General features: G+C 37.5%; 7 protein-coding genes across 8 annotated transcripts; 4 read left to right on the forward strand and 3 right to left on the reverse strand.

Annotated features, from left to right (window-relative positions):
• The first annotated feature begins 1,950 nt into the window (after positions 1–1,950).
• LOC145233297 (CTD nuclear envelope phosphatase 1A-like) lies at positions 1,951–5,589 on the forward strand. The gene is made up of 8 exons (XM_080098004.1): positions 1,951–2,203; positions 2,268–2,334; positions 2,634–2,758; positions 3,151–3,222; positions 3,601–3,717; positions 4,084–4,195; positions 4,257–4,341; positions 4,655–5,589. Exons 1-8 carry the CDS (start codon positions 2,123–2,125, stop codon positions 4,716–4,718), a joined length of 723 nt encoding a protein of 240 aa, XP_079954130.1. The 5' UTR covers positions 1,951–2,122; the 3' UTR covers positions 4,719–5,589.
• Positions 5,590–5,641: 52 nt separating this feature from the next.
• On the reverse strand, positions 5,642–10,210 carry LOC145233289 (uncharacterized). The gene is made up of 8 exons (XM_080097990.1): positions 9,920–10,210; positions 9,763–9,844; positions 9,493–9,553; positions 7,792–7,968; positions 6,678–6,901; positions 6,558–6,607; positions 6,103–6,497; positions 5,642–6,028 (listed from the first exon to the last, which is right to left on the reverse strand). The coding sequence occupies exons 1-8, from the start codon at positions 10,138–10,140 to the stop codon at positions 5,796–5,798; spliced, it is 1,443 nt and encodes a 480-aa protein (XP_079954116.1). The 5' UTR covers positions 10,141–10,210; the 3' UTR covers positions 5,642–5,795.
• A 275-nt stretch (positions 10,211–10,485) lies between these two features.
• LOC145233306 (calmodulin-like) lies at positions 10,486–13,688 on the reverse strand. 2 transcript variants are annotated; one of them, XM_080098019.1, is made up of 3 exons: positions 12,158–13,688; positions 11,966–12,089; positions 10,486–11,458 (listed from the first exon to the last, which is right to left on the reverse strand). In XM_080098019.1, the coding sequence occupies exons 1-3, from the start codon at positions 12,326–12,328 to the stop codon at positions 11,298–11,300; spliced, it is 456 nt and encodes a 151-aa protein (XP_079954145.1). In that variant the 5' UTR covers positions 12,329–13,688; the 3' UTR covers positions 10,486–11,297. The 2 variants fall into 2 exon arrangements, with proteins under 2 accessions (XP_079954145.1, XP_079954144.1); XM_080098018.1 differs by having other exon boundaries at positions 11,957–12,089.
• Positions 13,689–14,493: 805 nt separating this feature from the next.
• On the forward strand, positions 14,494–15,628 carry LOC145233303 (uncharacterized). The gene has a single exon (XM_080098013.1). It carries the CDS (start codon positions 14,713–14,715, stop codon positions 15,265–15,267), a length of 555 nt encoding a protein of 184 aa, XP_079954139.1. The 5' UTR covers positions 14,494–14,712; the 3' UTR covers positions 15,268–15,628.
• A 3-nt stretch (positions 15,629–15,631) lies between these two features.
• On the forward strand, positions 15,632–16,531 carry LOC145233304 (uncharacterized). The gene is made up of 2 exons (XM_080098014.1): positions 15,632–15,697; positions 15,792–16,531. The coding sequence occupies exons 1-2, from the start codon at positions 15,695–15,697 to the stop codon at positions 16,329–16,331; spliced, it is 543 nt and encodes a 180-aa protein (XP_079954140.1). The 5' UTR covers positions 15,632–15,694; the 3' UTR covers positions 16,332–16,531.
• Positions 16,532–16,608: 77 nt separating this feature from the next.
• On the forward strand, positions 16,609–18,216 carry LOC145233296 (protein GUCD1-like). The gene is made up of 5 exons (XM_080098002.1): positions 16,609–16,769; positions 16,835–16,932; positions 16,993–17,198; positions 17,553–17,757; positions 17,818–18,216. The coding sequence occupies exons 1-5, from the start codon at positions 16,612–16,614 to the stop codon at positions 17,916–17,918; spliced, it is 768 nt and encodes a 255-aa protein (XP_079954128.1). The 5' UTR covers positions 16,609–16,611; the 3' UTR covers positions 17,919–18,216.
• On the reverse strand, positions 18,191–19,154 carry LOC145233301 (uncharacterized). Its single transcript, XM_080098012.1, has one exon. It carries the CDS (start codon positions 18,873–18,875, stop codon positions 18,300–18,302), a length of 576 nt encoding a protein of 191 aa, XP_079954138.1. The 5' UTR covers positions 18,876–19,154; the 3' UTR covers positions 18,191–18,299.
• Between the last annotated feature and the right edge of the window lie 11 nt (positions 19,155–19,165).

The following is a 19,165-nucleotide window of genomic DNA, read 5'->3' on the forward strand; positions in this document are numbered from 1 at the left end:
AGATTGGTGTAAAATAGAGGGCTCGTGGGATTACTGCAAACCGTGCACGGTAAGTTATATTGTCCGCATGTTTGTCACGCCTGGTTTACACTAATACACTTCGTGTTCACCACACGAGGTCAGTGCTGAGCTACTGCGCGTTGATTGTAGAATCTGTATCGGTTGTTGTGATTTAACACAGTGGTCGGCAACCGCCGGTCCGCGAGTATCATTCCTGGGCCGTATAAGTTTTCAGGTTAAATGCTTCAAAATATTTGGCCCATGTATCCCGGGGACAATAAACTAATTTAAGCGTTTTCATTGCTAAACATTTGTAGATTTTTAATGCCGGTCTGCGATAAAATTTGAGTTTTAAAAACGGTCCGCATTACAAAAAAGGTTGCCAAAACCTAATTTAAAGTACACATGCCAACAGATTTGGAATAATATTGAGCATTTTAAATATTTCAGACGGCCAAAATATGTTCGACCATTGCTCGTGTTTTGGGCAGATAAATGTATCCCATGTGCTGGTCTGCGTCGGTTGTTGGTGTTTAAAGCAAATGTCGTTACAAAGTTAGTTCTTCCAAAGGATTGTAATAAACCACCCACCTTGCGTTTGCAAAACCTCACATGCCAGTTGGACTGACCTGATATTGAGTTTTTTCTACCTCAATTCTGTTTTTACAAGTTGATCAAGTCACAACTTAATCATTCGTTATTGTTTTAATTTTTTCCAGTAGTGAAGAAATGTTTGATCGAAGTTGAACGACTTCGCGTGGATATTTTGATCGCTCATCGGATTTGTGGGAGAGACCATCAACATTACTCAACTTATTTATATAATCGCGTACTGCTGCCTTTCGTCGTCACATGTGTTTTCGTGGTAGTGCTCGTGTGTTTATAATAAATGTTTACAAAAAAAGTGATTTATGGTCACTGTTATCACAAAATTTTTATTGGAAGCAAATCTTGTGAACATCTGTGTTGTTTAAAAAACTGAATTTAACAATAACACGCAAACATTTTAATAGTTTAAATAAATGTTAGCATGTATTTTCATGCATTGTTTGGGTTTGGCAAATGTGTACTCGTAACACGTGCAACGCTTGAGTGGCTGCTCTTGAGCGACATATGTGGCTGAATTATGTAATTTACAGGGCCGATAGTAAAAGCGGAACACTGACTGCTGTGCTGTCTAACTTTGTAAGTCGTACAAAAACTTTTAGAAGATGATGGCAGGTGTTTTATTTAGTTTTTTAATAAAAACAAACAGTCTTACGTCAAATTAATCCAAAATATGACAGTCACTTATGCGAATTTTTAGCGGCGTTGGCCTTGTAATTTTGGTGGTGGTGCAAATAGCAATAGTAAAACCGGATGTAGATTCAATTTTTTTTCATGAAATTATTAAGATGTGTCAAATCAGGAGGTAATGCAAAGTCAAAAACTCAAATGCTATTACAAAAGGATTCATATTTTGATGCGGTAACTTCAGATTTAGTAAAACTGACAAACTAGAGAAAGTGGAGCAGCATACACTTTGCAAGTTTTGTTTCCAAAAATGCAAATAGTTGGCGGTTTCGTTCAATGAACGCAACACCCAGAAAATAACCATTATTAATAAGTTTTAGTTGTATTAGTTTCAACATTGTTTCTGTGTTAGATATGCACGTGCAAATGTGAAAGCATGCCAACTAAAGTTTGACACTTCAAGAAAGTGTCCATAAATAAACGCCTTTTCCAAAGCACTTGTTTACTTTTTTTCCGAAGCACTTGTTTAGCAAATAAAGTTTCTATAGTTCTTAAGTTCTGTCTATTTCACCATTTGCTTTTAAAAGGTTGGGTAATTGTAACAACAGTTGCAAGGGTGCATGAATTTGAAGTGTTTGTTCTGAATGGTGCACGAAAAACACGCTTGAAAAGGTTACAGCACTTATGCCAGTAACTTTTGCTGATAACTTTTTTATCTTACGTTTATCTTTTCAGAACCATTTTAGTGCAGACTTGTTCACAAACTGTTCTAAGCCAAACATAAATAATTTTTGTTCACATAAATTTTGTGTCAGTATATATAGTTCGTGCTCTTGCCATCAGAAAAAAGAATCAAGGGACCAAAAATCATCTTTCAGCAAATGATTCAATGTTTCCAAAAGCGTTTTGGAATTTTTTCTCAGCAACTTGGAGTTTTCTTTTATATTTTTTCCGCAAGAATGTCAGAAAAGTGGGTGAGATGTTTTTATTTAAATGTAGTGCTATCATTAACATTTGTACTTGTTTGAATCCAGCTGATTGCTCACCAAACTATCCGATATGAAGTTATGCCAGTTACACCAATTTCAAGACTCAGATTAGGTAGTTTTGATTAACTCATCTTTTGGAGTATTTATAACTAACGTCTAAGAGTTATTTGTTAAATTTAACCAATCATAGTTTTGCTTGTGGTTCAATTCTTTTAACTTTGAACAGCAAAGTTTATAATTTTTTAACTAAAACCAAAATTTTGTTGGTGGCTTACTGATTATTTAATTAACAACACTTTTGGAAATAACGAAACCATGGTAAAGGTGACTGACATTGCTAAAACTTCATATTTAACAGATACCTGTGTCCTATCCATACACTTCTAACCAGAAAACACATCATTTCTACAGGTCAACTAAAGAAGAAGGTTTTAGTTCTTGATCTTGACGAAACGTTGATTCACTCCCGGCATGATAGCGGGGGAATTATTCGACCAACTGTTAAACCTGACACACCCCCAGACTTTGTTTTAAAGGTTTGTGTTTCCAACATTTCAGTATTATCTTGTACTTATTGAAAATACAAATACAGAAAAAATACTTTACGAAACCATGACTGGTGTTTAACACTTTCAGTGCGGTTGGTGTATATATATATACATGAAAAGATATTTTGCATAGTGTGTGGATAAAAGTTTTCTATAAAAAATGTGAAAAATTGTGCGCAATAAATGAAACAATTAACAAAAGTCCACATAAAACGCATGCTTGTGTGATTGCTGGCCGCATTGAAAGTGTTAAGGATTGCACATTGTAATTCAGTTTAATTAAGGAGCCTGTTGTTTTGGTGTACAGACATATTTAGGTTTTAAAAACTTTAAACAAACTTAAAATATGTATTTATACATCACTCAAACATTTTTTTCAGGTTGTAATCGATCGTCATCCTGTCAAGTTTTTTGTGCACAAGCGCCCTCATGTGGATTTTTTTCTCAGTGTTGTGAGTTTACCTCATATCTGTGTCGGATAAAATTGTCGCTATACTCAGGGTTTTTTTTAAGGTTTGGTTTGGGTGACCGCTAAGTAGTTTTAAGAGACCGCAAGTGTTTCATTTAAATACCAAAAACTTAGTTGCAGTTGCAAGTCCAAATTTTGGGAAACCGCTGGAGAAATTTGCCCTTAAAAAAAAACACCTTAAAAAAAAACACTGGCTGTACTTAAATTTAGTGCATGTTTTGTAACACCAGTAAGTTCAGTTGATCTGATAAGTTGCCTGATTTCTTCTTGTTTAAATTTTGTCAGTTAATTCAGTTTTCTACCAATTTTTATTTACCAAACATTTCTGGTTGCTAACTTGTGACAAATATGTGTTCTCCAGGTTTGTCAGTGGTATGAACTCGTTGTTTTTACTGCGTCGATGGAAATTTATGGTTCTGCTGTCTGTGACAGACTTGATAAAAACAAAGGAATATTAAAAAGAAGATATTACAGACAGGTACAGAAACAAAACTATTGTTGTTTTGTTATTTAACAATGAGAAGCAAAACATTTAAACTTGTGCGACTTTTGTTTGTGCTTCGAACTTTGTTGTAGGTAATATGAGAATGCAGCTTGACGGTAACTTACAAAACAGCACAAACAAAAACTTTGTACTATTGTTTGCAAAGCTGAGCCATGATGCCGGCTCATGTTTTAATCCTTACTTGCTTTTTCGTCAGTTGTTTTTGGGAGTATACATAAACTGTAAAGATTGTACATTTAACTTTCAATTCTATGCGAGCTTATAGTTTGTTTGTCAACACGCGCATGTTTTTGTAATGTTATTGTGCAGATTCTGTACTTACATCACGTTTTGTTTCAGCATTGCAAAGTAGACACTGGAAGTTTTACAAAAGATTTGTCGTTTGTCCACGCTGATTTATCGAGCATCATAATATTGGATAATTCACCGGGAGCATATAAAGGTTTTCCTGGTAAGCTCACTGTCAAATACTATTTATATGTGACCTCACAAATCACTTTGTTTGTCAATAGAAAATGCTGTTCCAATTCGATCTTGGTTCGCTGATCCATTCGATACGGCACTTTTAAATGTTTTGCCCATGTTGGATGCATTAAGGTAACATTTGTTTGTGTGTATGTTGATGAGATGCTTAAGTGATCCAACTAACCAGCCCTTTTTTGTACCCTTGTCTTAAACATGTATTTGGAATTGATAAGCTGGTTTCATAAATTTGCTAGTGTAGTCAATAAACTCTTGGACTTCATTTAAACAGGGTTTAGGATAGAAAAAGTTTTCAGGTGGTACGCGATCAGTAAAAGATTGAGAACCACTGGTTTATTGCTGTGCAAACCTGTTGTGTTTTGGATGGATAATCATTTAGTAATTACCCAACTTTTGAGATGACTTGTTTACAAAATATTTGTTTCAGGTATTGCAACGATGTGCGGAACATTCTGCATCGCAACCGAGTCCAGCATTTACAATGGCAGTAATGTTTGCACTTTCGTTGTACTCCCATTAATTTTTGTTATTTATGGCGATGCAAAACTTAGGTAAACTGCTTTCTGTACCACGCGTGACCAATCACACCAAAATATGTCCCTTTGACCTTTAACCCCATTTACATGTGAAACCAGGGGGAGATTTTAGCAGGGTAAAAAAGTGGACGATGCTGTTTATTGTTTCAGTTTGGGAGCAGTGGGTCATGTTTGGATGGGTTTTGTGTAACCCTAGTGCTGTCCCTGGGGTTGGGTCCCATTTCCTTAGAAAAATCTACCAACACCATACCTCCGGCTCAGTCACACATTTAACTAAATTTCAACAGGTGGCCCAGAGAGCATTTTACTCATTTAAAGCGGTATATCTCAAAACATACTGACAGCTATTAGGGTTAGGGGTAAATTGCTGTCGTTCAAAGGTAAGGTTTGGCGTTTGTTTAAAAGTTTGAAACTAATGCTAAGACTTATTTCCCAATGTAAAATTTTGAAACTTATTTCCCCCACCTCTTTAGCTGCTGAAATAATAATTCATCTCTTCGCGCCACCTATCAGAATTTAGCTAAATGTGGGGCTGACATGAGTTGTGGTGTTAGTAGCTCAATCATTTCCTCAACAGTTCAATAACTTTGTGGGGGTCAAAATCTGATCGTTTTGTTGACGCTGTGATGTTAATGCAGGGCTCGAAGTTAACGACTTTTAATTTCGAGCTCTGCAAGTTGAGCAATTTTGCATCACAACGTTTCCTCTGTTACGTAATAATCGTGTTCCCTCCAAACCACAGACCAATGTAATCGTTTTTACGCCCGGATATCCGGGTCTGCACGGTGTCGCGTTTTTTATCACGTAAATAAAACTCTACACGTGATGTGGTGCGCCCTCTTGTGGCACGACTCTCAGTGGAATTGTCTCGCTAGGTGTCGCACGAGTACAATAACTTTATTATCACAAAACCACGCGAAATGTTGCGGGAAAACTTTTGCGGCATAGAACGTGTTTTTGAGCGGAACATTGGACTGGACTGGGGGGGATTACCCCGCTGGGTGAGGGGATTACCCCCCTGGGTGAGGGGGATCAAACGGTGAAACCCCGATATGCGGAGTACACCCTCCCATCTACCACATTCCTCCATCCTGTTATAACCGGTTTCCACTCAATCAGCGGGACCACGTGACTCCACTGGTCATGTGACCATCCGGTCGGTGACGCAGTACTGACGCCATGCGCTGGTGATGACGTAGGGCTGCGTGACCGTTTATTGCTGGGACTTCCCCACTCCTTGTAGAGTTGACGTTTCCATTTGTAATCTGAACATTTTAACCGGATTAATTCGGATAAATTCGGAAAGTTAGTTTGCATTGTTCAAATAAATCGAGAATACCTGGCGATTGTTCGCTCATAGATACGTCACTTCCTGCTGCGTCATCCGAGCTTGTCGTCGCTTCTTTGTCCGAACCGGTAGAATCACGCCTCCCGATAATTTGTTCCACGAAAAACGAAGTTTCGCTTTTCGATTTATCCGATAGCTTTGTGACGTCACGTGTCTTGTCGCCTGTTACGTCATAGGCGGGATTGTTACGTTTGGCGAGTCGCGCAATCTCGTTGATTTCCGGCCAACTCTGCTGGTCCGGATCATCAGCTTTGGACACTGGAGGGCAGCACGTGCGCACGAATTCCTCCCAGACCGGTGAGAACTTGTGGTCGTTTGTGGTTAGTCTGCAGTCGCTATGTTTCCTCCAATCAGGAGTCACGTTGCATTGTGACGTCACTTTGTGCCTGTGATAATTAATTTAGGTTTAGTTTCACACAATTACGTCATAGTTAACAATTCCATACCCGGTCGAGGCATGGTCGCTAGGTGGCGACAAAGAGCTTGCGAAAGTTTTCTGAAAAACAAAACATCAAGTTGAAAGCTGCAGTTGGTTCGGCACAGCACAAACTTTCGAGGTTTCCCACCATTGCGTTGTTCCGTGGTGCCTGTAGCGCCGCCAGTGGTAATACGTCGTTGAACCTCTCGTGCGCCACCTTGTGCTGTTTGAGGGTGAACGATCGTCGAAATTCCTTCCCACACTCGTCACACTTAAATGCTTTCACCTTGCTGTGGGTTTTCTTGTGCGATTTCAGGTTCGAGATTTGACAAAATGCGTGACCACAAATATTGCACTTGTATGGTTTCTCGCCTGCAAGTACAATGTGACGTCAATAATGGTTATCTTGTCACAATCGAATGTTTGTGTTTGTTTCACAGATTGTGTCTTCAGCCCGGTATTTTGCCCTGGTGAAAATGTATTTCAATCGGCATAGATGCAGATTAATTGCAACGTGGCCTAAATTAATCTTTAAAAAAAACCGTTCATTGGTTTCGAATTTAAGTGGCACCCATTCTACTTATTTGAAGTGTCACGTCCTCTACTTGTGAAACTGGCAGTGTGAGCGATTTTATTTCAACAAATCAACCGGGTCACATCTTCTACTTAATTTACAACAAATTCTATCGATTTTATTTCAACAAATTCTATCGATTAACCGGTTCACAAAGTTTGTGACGTCGTGGCCATATACAAACTGTGAAAACCAACTTACGTAACGTGACACTCTACTTTTCAATTCTCGAACCAAACCACAAAGGATTCGACGCTCGTCACGATATTAAAGCGATTATTTTCACAACCGACTATAAAAACAACCCAAATTAACCTCTAAATCAATTATGACGTCATACACGCGCGCGGTCATTCGGGTTCTCAGAGGCTACATGATCACGTGACTTGCTAACATGAAATTTTCTGACCGAGCTTGTTTTTTTTCGGCGCGGGCGCGAGAATTTACGTTTTTGACAAAACAGCAATTTTCTGACTGACGTTTAATTTCGCTGAAAAAATCCGGTTCTTATGCTCAACCCAAGCAGGCAGTTTTTAAACAGTTACACCTTGTAATTAAATCACATTAAATTTGAAAAAAACTGCTTTTACTGAAGACAAAACTACGTCGCACCCCAACAAAAACATTAATACATATATTATGACGTCACAAGCGCGGTAGAATAGTAGCTGTGACGTAAACAACTGACCTGTGTGGATTCGAATGTGTTCCTTCAAATGTTGCGAGAGTCGAAAACTTTTGTTGCAATGCGTGCAATGGTAGGGGCGCGAATCGTTGTGAATCATCTTGTGGCGATTCAGGTTTTCTGACAAAGCAAATTTCCTTCCGCAGGTTTCACAAACAAATTGCCGTTTGTCGTTTAAACCTGGTAAACCAAAGCATTGTGTTAACTTAAATCGGTTTTACGTTATACTCTAACATGAATGAGAGATTGCCATTACAAACTTTTTACTGTTAGATTTGTAAGACATGAGCTTTCTCATCTGTTATGTTTAAACCAGTGGTTCTCAACTCGTTTTGGGCCATGGACCACCATCCCAGTAAAAATAATATCATGGACCATTTCGTTTTTTGAGCAAGATTGAAGTACGCATACAAAACAACCATTTGGGCTTGAAACATACTTCTTTAAAACTAATTTTCAAGAAGTGAGATACATTTATCAACAGCTAGCATTTTTATACTCTTTCAACATGTAATATGTAATCATCTCTAGTTTATCACCAAATTTAGTGGACCACCAAAAAAGGCATCATGGACCACCAGTTGAGAACCACTGGTTTAAACTGCGATTTAAGCATAAATTTATATTGTAAACTTCCCACTCTTAAGTTTGCGACACATCTTTGCTGCAATGTTCAAACTGTGCGATTTAAGCACCTTTAACACAAAGGCCGCAATAGTTTTTTAATATCCAACTTGAAATTTGAGTTTGTTATTTCGCCTGAAACCTTACAAAACTTAATCTGTTTCTCTTCAACCATTTTTTTGCGAGGCAAGTAAACATTTAGCGTTGCTGTCAAACAGCATTTCATGTTTTCATGCTACAAACTTCTGAACTGAACGTGGCCGCGAGCTCACACGTTAAACTGCTTCGCAACACAACGTTACATTTGATCAGCGCGAATCATTTCCTGTGCACTTTTACACATCGGTTGTGACCAGCAACAACAAGCAGCAGAAGCAGCAGCGGTGTATGCGTCCGCGGGCGATCATTGTTTCGTCACAATCGCGACGATAATATCACCACCATCACGCACTCGATTGAACTTATGGCCGCGAAATAGGCTGAGAATAAGAAACACCACAAACTAATTGTTTCTGCACTCAACACTATTCATGTATTGCGCAACATTGTAAGGTGTTGAACTTTTGATGTAATAATGTGAGTTCGGCACTGACAGGCGAGTTTCCGAGTTCCTGTGTGATAACTGAAGTAGCTGACAAGTTGTAAGTTGGTTCTGACAGCTTTCTCGCGAATGTTATCTCCATCAAACCGGGGTTTAAATTTTAAATCTCCACACAAGACTGACTTTATCTGTCTGTCTGTTGCTTGGATTGAGATAAGCATACGAGGATTTCCTTTCAATAACGTTCATGCGATGGATGCATTCCTATATCTGATGTTTTATTTATAGCTTGTCAATTAAGAGGATGTCATTCCAATCTGTCATCTATTCTTGTTTCATCCAATCGCTGATCGTCTCAATCGGTTTCAAATTTGCAGAAAACTGGCGCAGATTATTTCATAACCTTTTTACTTCAAAGTTTATTCCAATTTCCTTATTTGGCTTTGTTTTTCTTGCATTATGACGTCATAGCACTTAACAATACGAACGTTCGAATTTATGAAGTTACATTATTCAATCACGTGCTCATGCACACGAACCTGCGTTTTTTTTCTGCGCTTCATTGTTTCGTTGTTGAAGTTTGGAAGAATGTTCGGAAATCTGGATCCAAAAAAAAGTTGGAAAATAAATAAATAACTTACACATGTATGGGGGAAATTTCTGTTGCTTTGTATTAAAATATTTATGTCGATATGTGAACTGTTCGGACTTTCGTGCAGCAGAATATCATTTGAATCAACTCGGTAAAACGTTTGATAAATTTATTCAATCACTAAAACATTTTCATTTGTCAGTGACGTTATTGTTACCTCATGCTGATGTAGTGACGTCACATATAGAAAAGTTGCGTCACAATCTTTGCACGGGTATTTCATTGCTCGTTGCTGACACCTGGCGATTAAAGTTTATGCTGTTTTTGGCGAAAACAAACCAAAAAACAATTTTTGCCTTGGATTTTATTCTTACCCATCGGTTTCTTCCACATGCTGTTGATAATCCGGGTCACTCTGGTTCAAAGTATTCTCTTCTTTGTAATAATATCCAACGCTTTGCGATTTTCCAGGCGTCATCATTTCCAGTATTACTTCACAATAGCTTTTTATGGGACACAATTTCTGTTCACAATTGAAAAACCCATTTCGTGTAATAAGGTTTGCTTCGATTAAACTTTTAGTATAAACAGGCATTCGAGTGTGTCAGTGTTTAGGTAGTTAGAGGGCACACTGCCACTGGACAATGCGATTGAAGCGGTTTGCTAAAAAACAACTTCAAAAGGAAACCCTTTGCAGCACACATGCCTGACAGTTTTTACATTACAGCATATTTCCCCATAAGCTTTTATTGTATTTGTGATGTTTCTCGTTTTTAATTCAGATATTGCTGCCTTCACAACAACTGTTACTTCAGAACTATAAGCACTGAATACAAACTCAGTAACATCTGCACTGTGGCAACGTTGAAACGTTTAACTGAGTGCGACTGAAACGTGCAGCGCCAACCACTTCCTTGACTGACTGTGCGCATTATTTCCTCTCCCATTCATAACGTGATCTGCAACGTTCCAAAACTTAACAGAGCTCCATTGTGACGTTCTATTATCAACAATAATAACAATCAGTTTTCGCTGCACTTCATTGTGGGGCGTGCAGGTTTAGAATTAGTAGCGCGAAACCTTCTATGATGTCACAATTCATGATTTGTGTGAACCTCGCCATCCTCTATTACGTAATAATAACATTGTGCGAGGGGGAATCGAAATTAGAACGTCTCGCGACGAGGAAAAGCGACAACGTTTTAATTCGCTAGGAAATGGAACAGAGAAATCGTAATAAGGAAACAAAGTAAATGTTTGAAATGTTTCAACCATATATCGTTGAATGAGAAACACAACGAGCCCAAAAAGACGTAAAAAGCAACATGCTTTAGTTTTCAAACGTTTCGGTAAATGCTCATGCCATCATCAGTGATATGAGGGGCCACATCAGTTACACCTGTTTATTCATACCACTAATGATGCCATGATGAGTATTTACCGATCCGTTTGAAAATATAAAGCATGTCGCTTTTTACGTCTATTTCAACCGTTGTTTTCATCATTCAAGTAACGAACACGTGCGTATATAGTGTTCCATTTATCGTTGAATTCAGAAGTACAAAAATATATTCAATACTATTTGACAAATATTATAAAACACACACAGTGCAAATCATAAAAAATGTAAATGTAACGAACAATGCTTTTTCACATTGTTTGGCAACAAGGCGGAAATGACACATTGTGATGACGTCAGATGAATTTAAACATTCGACATCCGACAAAGTTGTTTATGACGTCATATTGTAATCAGTTAGGTCCGTAAATGAGAGTTCGAACAAGAGACTCGTAGTTCACTGATCCAACACTCATTGGATCTGCGTCCCGGATCAACTCATCCACTTCATCCTCCGTTAATACGTCACCCAATGACGTCATGATGTGACGTAGATCTGACGCTCTTATCATCCCTGTTCCGCATGAACGGTTACACTTGGTAATTTTGCGTCGCATGTTTACGGTAGGAACTCACATCACAAACCTGCTAATTTCCGGTAGGTCGCGCAACAGCATAATATTTTAAGTTTTTTTTTTTTTTTTCACGGGGTTCGAACCCAGGACACTCCCGGGGACGAATCCCGATCAAGTTTTTTTTTATGTCTGTATGTGGGTCAGGCGTCTGTATGTGGGTTTACATAACTGCGATCTTTACGCCCTCCATTGGTATTTAGCAAACCGTGTGTGCTGTGAGTTCGTGTGCTATTAGCCAGTGACGGGTTTCAAGCGGTTCGCACCGATTGTATAGAGCCGTCTCGCGAAATTTTACGAGATCAGCGAACCGGTTAGCATTACTGGTTACTGTCAATGGACTTTTTGTAACAGAACCGGCTGAAACATATGACTTTTGTGATAGAACCTTCTGACAAATTGAATCCCACCACAGGCTCTAGGCACCTTTACACACTCACCAGTCAAACCTTTGTCAAATCTGCGAAAAGCTTCAAGCAGCTCATCTTCGGGATTCCCCTGAACCGATGCTTGTTTTATGATCTTTATGAATCCGTCCCACTCGATCGAACCTTTTCCCTCTGGGTCAGCGACCTAATAAACGCCACCGCATAATTGATCATTGTGAAGTATGACGTCATAATGGCTTATAACACAAATACCTTCAGTCTTTCTTTTATCCAACCCTCAGTAGGAACTTGGCCGCATGCCCTCAACAAATTACCAAGGTCATCGCTCAGTACTGCCCCCACGTGGCGAAAGTCGTAGTTGTTGAAATGTTTTCTATATTCGGCGATTTGTTGTTCTGTTGGTTCAGAAGATGCTTCCGCCATTTTTACCAAACAAAACTAATCAGCTAAAAGTACTTCATACACAAAAATGTAAAAACTCAAACTTCGCTCGTTTTTGACTCGGTTTTTACGGCACAGTTAACAATCAACACTTCGATATTTGACTTGAAGTAGTAAATCACGCCTACATGTCTTATCATGAGAAATCAGAACGTTGTTGATTGAATCCCGTGACTAACAGATTTGTGCTGTGTTATTTGCCAAGAGCAATATTTACTTGTTACAGTTTTACTTAAACCACTGACAAGCCGTCGTAATGTAAAGAGGGGTTTATATGCAACTATATTACAAAGTCTCAAGCCAACACAACAAACATTTACTTTCCTAGTTGAACAAATTGATTTCGCGCATTCGACTTACTGCGAGAAATCCTACGTCCAGTATAAGACGTCGAAACGTCGGATGGTTTGTTTATATTTGCCCGTTTTTATGAAATATATACCAACAACACTTTATTTAGGGCAATTAAATATTTTAAACAAATGATGAGAAATCAAAACGTTGTAATCCAGTTGCCGTGACCAGCAGATTTGTGTTGTTATTGTTGCCAAATTAAATATTTTTTACTTGTTACATTTTACATAAAGCACTTATCGTTATAATCTCTTGACGGAATTACTCGTAATTATAATAAAGTCCCAAGCTATTACAACAAAAACGTACCCCCCTTTTTTGTACTGATCGATTTTAGCAACACCGAAGTGATTCATTTGAAACTACACCTACAAACTGACACAAATTTTTTACTACAACCTGAGACAAGCTTAACAACTAGTTACATATACGAGCTATGGCAGATAGCGCCGAGACTTGTAACAACAAACTCTCCCTGATAACACACTGTTCGTGGCTGTATCGGTTTGTTGCAACATTCTCCATGTGACAAGGTAGCAATGTACACAAGTTGTGCGATGTCGAATCTCAACTGAATCTTACAGTTAAAAAATGCAGCAAACATTCTCCTGCTGGAACCTAAAAAGACAAGGTAACAACGTACACACTGACACGACTTCAAGATGTGCGATGTCTAATCTTAACAAAATATTACGGTTGAAAATTGCAACAAAAACTCTGATTCAACTAAACATCAATGTTTACAAGTCAACCCAAAACCATGATTTCCTAACATTTCATGTAATCTTACATAATTGCGGCAGGCAACATCTGTTTTACGTCACAACCAAAATATCCAGGCAAAATAAAACTACAACAAATAAACAAATCCACTCCTTATCCAAACTCAACTGAATTTCAAATTAATTATTACCAACTGTCCACGTAGTTCACTAAACCGCGGTTGGCTCAACGACTGAACCAACCGAAATAGCAGGTGAGCCGTATAATCCAGTCGTAAAAACCAAACTACCCCCAACAAAAGATCCGCTTTATTACATATGTATCCACGTTCTGTGACATCACAATAGGTTAACTCCTTGGGTAGCGATGTACAGGTTATTGTTACGTCACACAGAGTAGTTAAACCCTGGCGCGCGCGTTGTTTGCAAATCGTCACTCAACTCTCGAATGAAACGTGACTTGAATAATGGAGTGATTGTGACCTAACAATGCCAAGATTTGATTTACCCCCTGAAACGTTACTCTCAACTTTTTGGCACAGTAACGAAATATTTGTCGTTGGATCATAAACTGTAAATTACCTTTTCCCGTTACATGAATTTGTTTGCTCAAAACCAAGTTAATGACAGTAGCGATATCTGGCTTCGGTCAGCGGTGGACACGTAACAACGAGTGGTTATCTCGTAACAATGGACGGTTGTCTCGCATGCCATCTTGGTTTGTTGAGTGCGGGTTCGAAACCTCTCGGAACTTATGAAAGGGCTTGATACCAAACTTATGTGTTCCGCAGTTATGATTAAGACAAACACAATATGTTGTCGACGGATGAAAGTAAAAAGTTTAATAAGATAATATTCTGACAATGATGATTATGACATTATTTAGGCAATATGAAAATAAAACTACTTTAATCGTGTTACCAGATCGTATTTGTGTTAAAAATTATTGGCTGAAAAAGTGTGTGCAAAATTACTGGATTAAAGAAATGTTGTGCCGATAAGCCAATGAAAAGATGAAATTAACGTTCATAGAAAATAAATTTATGCAGGTTAGGGAAATTCCCGATTCAGAAATTTCGGGGCTACATCATTACGGATGAGATGAACGTTTTGTTGTTGTTTCTGAACACAATTACTGTTTATTGTTTCTTAATTTTTAAAACTTTTATAACAAGAAGGTTAATTGATTGGTGTTAAAGTGGGTCTAAGTGGTCTACCATTGAAGTAAAACAGTGGTAATAGAACAAGTAACAAAAATTTCATTGTTTGTGAATTTCGAACCGTGCAATTATGAGTGATGAAGTAAAACCGCAACCGATAAACCCGAGCCTTGGAATGAGAATCACACTGGCCGGAATTCGACAGAGATTCTCAGCTGTTCCACAAATTTCCACAGATGAACTTTATTCTTTGTTTTATTCCGAAGAAACAAGAGACAACAATAAGAAGTTGTTACTGTTGGATGTTAGGACTCAGGAAGAACGAGATATCAGTCAATTCAAGGATGCTGTCTTCGTTGATTATGACAAACCTAAATCTGAGAATGTGGAAAATATACGCAGAAAGATAAATGAGATACTTTCTAGTTTTTCATCACCTGAATGTTGTTTGTATGTTGTAGCATATTGTGCTGTTGGCTACAGATCGTGTGATATTATAAACCAACTTTTGCCTCACTATGATTCACAACAGATTAAACTCTATAATTTGGAGGGAAGCATATTTAAATGGGCCAATGAGGGGCGGCCAGTGGTTACCAATGACAACCAACCCATTAAATTTGTTCATCCTTTTAACTCAGTTTGGGGAAAGTTGTTAAACGTGGATTTGAGAAAATGGAGTTAACAAAAGAAATTGTTGGTAGTTTTGTTTATTTTTGTCCAAAGATTTAAAGACAAAAGTTACGATACATGTTTAAATTTCACAACATTTTATGTAAAGTGAAAATTGTGTTACTTTGCCTATTATTCTCAGGGCTTCTTGAATTGCAGACTTGTAGTTACTTATCACAAACCTCATGTTTGCATGCAATGTTTTTCTTGTATTTCTCTTCACTTTATCATTACCACACTTTATTTACACAATCTGTGTTGTTATTGTCAAACACAACTTAGGATATTTATAATATATCACGCTTTTTTGAATTAAGTATTGAATGTTTGTGTTAAAAATGCTGTATATGCAAATGTTTTAACTTTTTACAGAACATGAATATCATAGACTGCTGTAAAAGTGAATATCTGATAACAACTGAAGGCAGGACGTAGAAAAAATGGTAAATATTTTTTTTCTTAGTTTTTCAACCAAGTTATACTGAATTACATCTGTCCCTATGCACACATTGTTATTGTATACATATTTTATTTTAGGGACAAGGTGCTTCTTACTTCACTGAAGAAGAACAGGAAGAAATATTGGAAGAAACAAAATTATCTCCCAAGTATTTGATGGAAATCCAGAAGCGATATTCCAACCTTGATGCGAGCAAATCGAAAGATGAAACAGTTGGTGTTCCCGTCAAAGATATTTTATTAATCCCTGAAATTCATCAACATAAACTTGGATACTTGTTTGCTGAGAAATTAGGAGGTCGGAGTGGTCTTTTGTATCCAAAGGATTTTGTGAATTTATTCAGTGCTTTGTCAACTGCTCGGCCACCAAGTGAAAAATTAAAAATCCTATTTGATCTTCTTGATGTGCGGAGATTCGGTTACATTGGAGGGATCGAACTTTACAGATTCTATCATTTGTTGTTTTCCCCGGCACTTGACAATGATCAGATTGAAGCTATAACAAGAAATGCCATAAAAGTTTGCGGGGAGAAAATTGACTTTGCAAAGTTTCAAACATGTTTTCCGCTGTGGCAAGTTGTGGAAAAAATGACTGTTGAGTTACAGCTGACTGAGTAAAAAGCATAAAAACACATGAAATCCTGTTTTAATTGATAAACTTTTACAGCTTTTATAACTTAATTTTGCACCTGTAGTTTGTTGAATTTGTTTTAGGGTTTCATGCCACTGCTTGAAGTCTTCTAGAATATTTCAGCGCTTTATAAATCTGAACAATGTGTTACATTTGTATTTATACTTTTTCTATTTTATTTCTTTAGGATTTTTACATGTTTTGTTTAGGCATTTACTACTTTAAAGTAAAGATATTTTTAGCTGATGGTTTGCTATACACAGTAGGATGGAAACTATCGTGCCTCAATCTGTTATTTATGATAAAATATCTGAGCAATGTGGAGACAAAATGTGTGATGGGTTAGTTTTGAAAGTTCCTCATCAGCAGCAGGTTGCAAACTGGGATTGCGGAGTCGTTTGTCTGGAAATGGTTGCAGCGTTTCGGTGAGTAACCAGTTATTTTTAAACTATCTGTATTTATACAAATACATAGTTTGATTTATTTGCAGCAATTTCCCAGAAAATGCAGTAAAATTGGCAATTGAAAAACATAACATGGATCATAGTGTATGGACCATTGATCTTGCCTATCTATGCATGTTATTAGGTTGGTTGCTTTGTGTGTATTTTGTTGTTTGTAGTAATCATTCACCTTTTTTACCAACAGAAATAAGACATGAAATGTTCACGCTCCTCACAGAGGTCAATGAGTCATTTGTGAATGAACCTTTTTATGCAAATCAAGCAAATTTTGATGCAGAAACTGACAGGGCAAACAGACTGTTTGCAATGGTCTGTGAAAACAACGTTTTGGTTGAAAAGAGAAAAATAACTTTGGAATTCATAATATCCCATATAATTCTTCATACGCAGGTGAGCTAAATCATTTTGGTTGTGGTTGGTTTCGGAATATATCCAGTGGTGGATTCAAATGTTTTGTCAGTCGGTTCTATCACAAAAGTCATATTTTTCAGCCAGTTCTGTTACAAAAAGTCCATTGACAGTAACCAGTAATGCTAACCGTTTCGCTGATCTCATAAAATTTCGTGAGACGGGTCTGTAGAACCGGTGCGAACTGGCTGAATCACTGAATCTATTGAATACTTTGTGAAATTGTTGAAATTGCCATATTGATGCCATCTTGTTTGACTGCATGGCTTTAGTGTTGATCCTGCTTCGGAAAAGTGACAAATCTTTTTACCAAATCAATTCCTTTTTATATTACAGCCAGTTATAGTTTTGATTGACAGCGCAAAACTTCAGACAATCCAGGAAGATTTTCTTGTTGAAAATATGAAGTCATTAAATATTGGAGAGGATCAAAATGACAAGAAACAGGAAAGACACAGTGATTATTGTGGACATTTCATCCTAGTGCTTGGATTTGATCTGAAGCACCAACAAATATTCTATCATGATCCTTCAGCAAAAGGTGAGCATGTTTGTAAACACCATGGTGGTCAGTATTGTACATTGTTTTTATTTGTTTTAGATGGGTATTCTGTTTGCAGTCTAAAGTCTTTTGAGGATGCCTGGAGAAGTTTTGGCACAGACGAAGATATATTATTTACATTTCCCCCTTCCCAAACCTAAATACAGCCATTTTTTCCAGGAAAAAATTGTTGGTTTTAATTGATATGTTTGTTGGTACTGTTGCTTTTTTCTGCTTACTGTGGTGCAATAACTTACATGATTTTAAACTTTTTCATTTGAGATTTCAATGTGTCTGGTACTTGCCCTTATCGTCTTTTTGCATATTTTTCGGGCAAAATTGGCCTTACTTTTTTGCATGCTTTTTAAAAAATTACCACTGTGCCCTTTTCAAATTAGTATTTTACCCTTTTTAAATGTCATTTTCAGTGGAGCACAAAATACAAGCATTTTAATAATTGCTGAAATTGTTTGTAACTGCAAGAAAAAAAACGCAACGAGCCAACACAAAAAAACGGGTATAAACCGCAAAATTACCAGATTTCAAAACAATCCATTTGTCAATTGTTTGTAAACAGACATTCTACGTAGGTTTTTCACTTGATGAGCTCCTTTTGCTATAATATTACCAATACTTCCACCAGCTTTGCCCGCAGTTGCTGCTTGTTGCAATTTATTCAGTACCAGAAGAAATTCCTCGAAATCCACAGTATTTGATCCGTCAAGATCGATTTCCCGGAAATATTTCATCCGGTCTTCCTCGTTGCTCGTCTCACCGAATTCGTCCAGAACCATATTCATTTCCTTATAGTCGATCAAGCCGTCCCGGTTTAAATCGAAAATTTCAAACTGGATTTTAAAATCTCCGATATCTTCTGCCTCCCACTGAGGAAATCGTTTTCCGTAGGCTTCGTCGGAAACGTCGGTTAAAAGTTTTCGTTTCTCGTTGATGTGCTTTCGCTGGGAGAATATGTCGGCGCAGTAGGTTCTGTGCAGCAAATCTATTTCATTCTCATCCTTGACAACGTCGGTTTTGCGCTGGCCCAGTGCGTTGTAATCTTGTTGTCTGTGATAACTAATAGTTTCAGGCTGGAGCTGGTAATACATAAAGTTGCCCATCTTTACTGTAACTTGATGCAGGAAATATTTCTAGCTTTGTCAGTCAAGTTCTGATTATGTTTATGACGTAGGTACATAAAACAAAGCAATATACAATGGGTTATTGTGACGTTTCAACTTTTTTAAAGTTGTAGGTTTGTACAAGCACAAGCTGCTGGGACTTTATTATTATTTTTTTGTTTCTTTAAATGTTAAAATAGTTTTCAGTTAAACAAAAGGAACGAATATTTTGTTAATGAAAACGCGTAATAAATATTTCTCCACACATTCGGCGAAGGGCAAAGGTTGTT

The sequence above is a fragment of the Phallusia mammillata genome, chromosome 6, assembly GCF_965637545.1.
Source record: "Phallusia mammillata chromosome 6, kaPhaMamm4.hap1.1, whole genome shotgun sequence".
Taxonomy (NCBI): domain Eukaryota; kingdom Metazoa; phylum Chordata; class Ascidiacea; order Phlebobranchia; family Ascidiidae; genus Phallusia; species Phallusia mammillata.

Excerpts from the sequence above, each read along its gene's own strand:
- LOC145233297 (XM_080098004.1), top strand. The coding sequence starts at position 2,123 with ATGTTTCCAAAAGCGTTTTGGAATTTTTTCTCAGCAACTTGGAGTTTT. Across the intron at positions 3,223-3,600 it reads TGGATTTTTTTCTCAGTGTT|GTTTGTCAGTGGTATGAACT; the intron begins GTGAGTTTACCT and ends TGTGTTCTCCAG. Across the intron at positions 4,342-4,654 it reads CCCATGTTGGATGCATTAAG|GTATTGCAACGATGTGCGGA; the intron begins GTAACATTTGTT and ends TATTTGTTTCAG.
- LOC145233289 (XM_080097990.1), bottom strand. The coding sequence starts at position 10,140 with ATGCCTGTTTATACTAAAAGTTTAATCGAAGCAAACCTTATTACACGA. Across the intron at positions 7,969-9,492 it reads AGCGCAGAAAAAAAACGCAG|GTTTAAACGACAAACGGCAA; the intron begins GTTCGTGTGCAT and ends TTGGTTTACCAG. Across the intron at positions 6,902-7,791 it reads ACACATTCGAATCCACACAG|GCGAGAAACCATACAAGTGC; the intron begins GTCAGTTGTTTA and ends TTGTACTTGCAG.
- LOC145233306 (XM_080098018.1), bottom strand. The coding sequence starts at position 12,328 with ATGGCGGAAGCATCTTCTGAACCAACAGAACAACAAATCGCCGAATAT. Across the intron at positions 12,090-12,157 it reads GGATAAAAGAAAGACTGAAG|GTCGCTGACCCAGAGGGAAA; the intron begins GTATTTGTGTTA and ends GGCGTTTATTAG. Across the intron at positions 11,459-11,956 it reads ATTTGACAAAGGTTTGACTG|GGATGATAAGAGCGTCAGAT; the intron begins GTGAGTGTGTAA and ends CATGCGGAACAG.
- LOC145233303 (XM_080098013.1), top strand. The coding sequence starts at position 14,713 with ATGAGTGATGAAGTAAAACCGCAACCGATAAACCCGAGCCTTGGAATG.
- LOC145233296 (XM_080098002.1), top strand. The coding sequence starts at position 16,612 with ATGGAAACTATCGTGCCTCAATCTGTTATTTATGATAAAATATCTGAG. Across the intron at positions 16,770-16,834 it reads GAAATGGTTGCAGCGTTTCG|CAATTTCCCAGAAAATGCAG; the intron begins GTGAGTAACCAG and ends ATTTATTTGCAG. Across the intron at positions 17,758-17,817 it reads TCATGATCCTTCAGCAAAAG|ATGGGTATTCTGTTTGCAGT; the intron begins GTGAGCATGTTT and ends TATTTGTTTTAG.
- LOC145233301 (XM_080098012.1), bottom strand. The coding sequence starts at position 18,875 with ATGGGCAACTTTATGTATTACCAGCTCCAGCCTGAAACTATTAGTTAT.